We start from the raw sequence: 5275 nt of genomic DNA on the forward strand, positions 1-5275 counted from the left end.
ATAGAACAGAGAATTTTGACCGGCGGATTGCATTGCGACATTTAGGTCTTCCAAGGTGAGAATGAAAAGGAACGGGGAAATAGGATCCCCTTGGCAGACCCCTTTAGTGATGGAAAATTCTTTAGTGGCCGGTTCGTTGATCAATATCGAGGCTCTAGTGGAAGAGAGACACCTATTAATCCAATAGATCCATTTTTCCTAGAAACCCATTTGCCTCATGATCGATTCAAGAAAGCGCCAATTATGGAGTCGAAGGCCTTGTCGAAGTCAACCTTGAAAAGGAACGCTTTGTTGTTGGTTTTCTATGCCCAAGTGTACACTTCATTAATAACCATGGGTCCGTCCAGGATGTTTCTGCCCTCATGAAGGAAGTTTGGACTTCCTCGACCACCAATCCTATAACCCTCTTAATTCTAGAAGCGAGGGTCTTTGCAATGATCTTACATACGCATCCGATGAGACTAAATGGCCGAAAATCAATGAGACAAAGTGGGTCTTAGAGTGTTGGCAACAATGTAATAAATGATGAGCTACTTCCTCTAGAGAAGCTTCCAAATTCCTCGAAGTGCTTCACGAAACGCATAATGTCATCCTGCATAAGAAATCAAAAATGTTTAATGAATCTAAAAGTAAAGCCATCCGGACCAGGTGCCTTATCGCTCCCACAACTCCAAATTGCATCTTTAATTTCATTAAGTTCAAACGGTGCTTCAAGGTATCTCCTATCACAGTCTGAAATCTTTTTTAAATTGTGATTGATGAAAGATGATCGGACACTACACCATTCACATAACTTTTCTCCAAAAAATTCTGATTTTTCCTTCTTGATGGAAGCTGGATCGGTGACCCAGGAGCCGTCGATCATAAGCCCGTGCACGTTACATCTCCTGTTTTTAATCTTTAGGTAGTTGTGAAAGAATGATGTGTTCTCATCTCCATCACAAACCCATTTCATCCTAGCTTTTTGTATATGTCTAACCTTGCAATGGTCTCCATTTCTAGTATTTTTTTTCCTGCATTCTTTCCCGTCCGCCAATTCCTGGTCACTTAAGATTCTGCGTTCCGCCTCAAGTTCAAGATCGTTTACCTTCTTTTTCATGTCTAGAATAGCTTTATTTTCTTTATCAAACTAAGTTCGCCTCCATTTTTTTATTGCCTCTTTAACCCATCACAGCTTATCCGAGAGGTAGCTGTCTGGAGCCCCGCTACCATTGAAGCTATCCCACGCATCTATAACAATCTGATAAAACCATCTCTAAACAGACATGAATTGAAAAAACGTAATGGGGATGGGCCAAAGTCAATGTAATTTGTGCGAAGTAAGATCGACGAATGATCTGAATATTCCCTGGGCAAAGTATCTAGTTTGCTCGAATTTTATGATGAAACAATACGTTCTTAAGATGAATTATGTCCTCAGGTTGATGTTAAGTTATGGAAAATGATTGTCTTTGGGAGTTGAACATGGCAATTAAGACCAAGTAATGAGGGTCTAGAGGGCAACTCACCTTGCAGAATCTAGGGTAATTTTTTTTGAGTACGCCCCTTGAAATTGTAAACCCTTAATTTTATATAGTTTCCGGTATAAATGTAAGCTTTATCATGAAATTAATAAAAACTCCTTTTTGCTCATCATTTTACTGTGACGTTCATTCTATTCATACAAACCACCAAAAATTAATGTGTTCTGTACAAATTTTCACATCTTATTATCGTATGTGTTAATTTAAAGCCTATGAGTTGATACTCAGTTTAGCTTTAAGAAGCTTTGCTAGCTATAAAGTTTAAACATGTTATATAAACACAAATTCTACATACTAAAAAATAATAAAAAATAAGTTGAGTGAGGATGGCGTGCCCGGGATTCTTCTGTCAAAGCCTCACAGGCCCTCTATGCTTTTTAACAATTTTCATATCTATAAGATTTCCACACATTCAACCCATTTCTAATATTAAATTACTTCTGACTAACATTAATTAAAGATTTAGACCTTCCAATTCTTGTTTTTTAGGGAAACATATATAGAAAACTTTAGTTATATTTATCAATTAGAAAACAAGATTTTGAGATAAATTTCTAAGTTTTAGGTTATTACTAATCTATGATATGCATAGCAAGTAACCAGTAATTTTAGATTTTTTTTTGAAACAACAAATCTAATTTACTTCTATTAAACTACTATTGACATCACCTATTTTCTGAACGAAACTTGAACCCTCAACCTTAAGGAGGGAACACAACATCTGATACCGTTGGGCTAGAAACCTTTGTTAACTTTATATTTACTTAAAATTGGAAAAAGTAAATGAAATATGGATATATAAACAAAATAATTTAGTTCAAAATTTTGTTTGAGTTTAAATAACATAAATTCGAAATTAGTTGCTAGTGATATTATTTCCTTTGTGTTTTTACAAAGTTTTCACTTCATATTTGATATTTTTTACTAACCGTTGTTCGCTCCTTTAAATCTTTAATACTTAAATTTTATTTATAATTAATCATATTTTTTTTATTAATATCTTATAGATATTTAATTAAAAGCATCCATAATGTTTGACGTGTTACGAGTTAATATTTGAAAATGAATAGTTAGATTCTTAAAAAAAGGATGTCGCATTGTTGTTTGCTGCATGATGGTCGTCTTGTCTTCTTCTTCGTAGGACTTCTTGCCACTCTCCACTCTCCATATAAAACTTTAAATAATATTAGTTCCAGTGAATATCAAGGGGGATTGCAAAAGTTTAGAACCCAAATCTTTTCAACATAAACGAGGCAGCTTCAGGTCACTAACAAAAGGGGTATGGATCCCATCAAAGATTGTCTATGGTTCATACATAAATGTGTACACCCTGAACGATCCAGTCCATAGAAAGCTCGTATGGGTTGAACTAGAAATTATCATGAGCTCTGATAGTAACACTCGTTGGGTGATGTTCCGTGATTTTAACGAAGTTTGATCAAAAAATGAAAGGTTGGTTTCATGTTTTTGTGCCTCATCAACTAATCACTTCAAGAACTTTATATCCTAGTCGATTCTCACATGTGAGTTCAATTGGACCGATTCCTAGTCTCTCACAACACGACAATTGATTGGCCCCGACAAGTGATTTCAGACCACCCCTTTTCCGAATTTTCAATCTTTGGCTTCAAGATGAATCTCTTAAGACAATAGTAATTGGTCCTATGATTCATCGACAGGGTTCTTCTCATCTCTCACCCCTCTACCTATTGTTGCTGGCAAACTGAAGAACTTGAAAGATAAAATTAAAACCTGGAGGAGAATAAAAAATGAAGAGTCAAATAGGAAGCATGAAGAACTCATAACAAAAATCGAAAAAATAGACATAGACGCAAAATTTGGTGTGGCAAATCCAGGCTCCATGGAAACTAGAAAACATTTACACAAAGAGTTAATGGAGATCGAATATAAGCGGATCCTTGACATTAAACAAAAGGCAAGATGCAAATGGGAGCTAGAAGGCGATGAAAATTTAGGTTTCTTCCATGGTCTAATAAACAAAAACCTTCGATCACAACGCATATCGGAATCAATATAAATGGTTTTTGGACTACAAATCCTGTCGAAGTGAAAGAGAAAGTCATTAAAAACTTTTCCACCAAGTTTAAAGAAACAAAACCCTCCATACCCACTTTCACAAGCTAGAAATTCAAAATGTTACCTATAGAGTCTAGATTGGAACTTAAAGTTGCAGTAAGTTTTGCGGAAATACAATCTGCAGTGTGGTTGTGCGGGTCTGATAAGGCTCCAGGCCCAGACGGATTCACATTCGCATTTATAAAGAAGTATTGGGACAAAATTAGTGGAGATATATACATGACATTAAAAGACTTTGAGAGATTAGGGAATATAGACAAAGGTTGCAACTCTTCATTCATTACCTTAATTCAAAGGCCAACGACCCTAATACTTTTGATGACTACCGTCCAATAAGCCTTATAGGGATCCTATACAAAATTGTCTCTAAAGTTCTAACATAAAGATTGAAGAAAGTTATCACACTAGTTATTAGCCACACACAATCAACCTTCACTAAAGACTAAAACATTCTTGACATGCCACTAATCTTCAATGAAGTTATATCTTGGCTTAGGAAAAGCAAAACCAAGGCTTTCCTATTCAAATTCGATTTTGAAAAGGCATTTTACTGCCTGCCTTAGTTGGGGTTATTTAGACTCGGTAATGGAACAAATGGAATTTGGAGGAAAATGGAGAAGTTGGATCAGGGGTTTCTTATCGTCGGCTAGAGCCTCTGTAATAGTAAACGGGTCAACAACTAAAGAGTTTGCCCTTGAAAGGGGAATTCAACAAGGCGAACCATTATCCCCTTTCCGTTTTATCCTGGTTGTCGAAGTCCTAAACATTGTCACGGAAGAAGTTGCAGAGCAAAAGATTTCGAAAGGAATAACACTTCCAAATATGGGCCCAGTAATATCTCATATACAATACGCAGATAACGTGATCTTCCTAGGTACTTTGTCCATTTCAAATACTAAGAACCTAATTAGAATATTGTGATGCTTTGAATTGTCTTATTGGCTCAAGATAAACATGTTGAAGAGCAAAATCTTTGGTTTGGCAGTGAATAATCTTGAAACTGAATTGTTATCCAGGAGCATATACTACTTTGTTGGTTTCCCACCTTTCACGTATCTGGGAATGCCAGTGGTGGCTGCCATGTCAAGAATATAACACTGGAGCTCCCTTATAAATAAGTTCCAATCTAAACTATACAAGTGAAAATCATCACCTCTTTCTTTTGGTGGAAGGTTAACATTGTGTAAATTCATACTTGGTATGAAACATCCCAAAATTTACGAGTAAAAATTTCATTTTAAATAAGTCAAATTCATTCATTAATTATCCCAAAAGACGATTATAATAAAATTATTCTCAAAACATCAGAGTAAAATCATAAACAGTCAATATAGAATAAATCTCCAGGGGATGTAGTACGATCAAGTCGACCCTTCTTTTTGAAACTAGAAGTACCTGAAAACATTTTAAACATAAACCATAAGCACGAAGCTTAGTGAGTTCCCCAAAAAACCACATACCATACACACAGTGGGCCCCGCCTGGTACAGATCTGTCAGTAACATGCGATGGGCCCCACCCAACACATTCATCAGTCCTCGCCTAACATCGGGCCATGTCCGTTATACAAACACATAAAATACATGCAAGAGTCACACAGACAGCTAGCATCCTATAAACAATAACCAATGGGCCAACATTGGTGCCTTAGATCT

At 36.1% G+C, this 5275-nt stretch overlaps 2 protein-coding genes across 2 annotated transcripts; one reads left to right on the forward strand and one right to left on the reverse strand.

Annotated features, from left to right (window-relative positions):
• Positions 1-496: 496 nt before the first annotated feature.
• On the reverse strand, positions 497-1099 carry LOC111900280 (uncharacterized). Its single transcript, XM_023896164.1, has 2 exons — positions 653-1099; positions 497-592 (listed from the first exon to the last, which is right to left on the reverse strand). Exons 1-2 carry the CDS (start codon positions 1097-1099, stop codon positions 497-499), a joined length of 543 nt encoding a protein of 180 aa, XP_023751932.1.
• Positions 1100-4205: 3106 nt separating this feature from the next.
• On the forward strand, positions 4206-4715 carry LOC111900279 (uncharacterized mitochondrial protein AtMg01250-like). The gene is made up of 2 exons (XM_023896163.1): positions 4206-4494; positions 4606-4715. Exons 1-2 carry the CDS (start codon positions 4206-4208, stop codon positions 4713-4715), a joined length of 399 nt encoding a protein of 132 aa, XP_023751931.1.
• The last annotated feature ends 560 nt before the right edge of the window (positions 4716-5275 follow it).

The sequence above is a fragment of the Lactuca sativa genome, chromosome 2 (assembly GCF_002870075.4).
Source record: "Lactuca sativa cultivar Salinas chromosome 2, Lsat_Salinas_v11, whole genome shotgun sequence".
Taxonomy (NCBI): Eukaryota; Viridiplantae; Streptophyta; class Magnoliopsida; order Asterales; family Asteraceae; genus Lactuca; species Lactuca sativa.

What these genes read in the sequence shown, in the direction of transcription:
- LOC111900280 (XM_023896164.1), bottom strand. Translation starts at nt 1,099, where the DNA reads ATGAAAAAGAAGGTAAACGATCTTGAACTTGAGGCGGAACGCAGAATC. An exon ending in GGAGTTGTGGGAGCGATAAG is followed by an intron (nt 593 to 652) that starts GCACCTGGTCCG and finishes TTTCTTATGCAG; the next exon opens with GATGACATTATGCGTTTCGT.
- LOC111900279 (XM_023896163.1), top strand. Translation starts at nt 4,206, where the DNA reads ATGGAACAAATGGAATTTGGAGGAAAATGGAGAAGTTGGATCAGGGGT. An exon ending in AGATAACGTGATCTTCCTAG is followed by an intron (nt 4,495 to 4,605) that starts GTACTTTGTCCA and finishes TTGGTTTGGCAG; the next exon opens with TGAATAATCTTGAAACTGAA.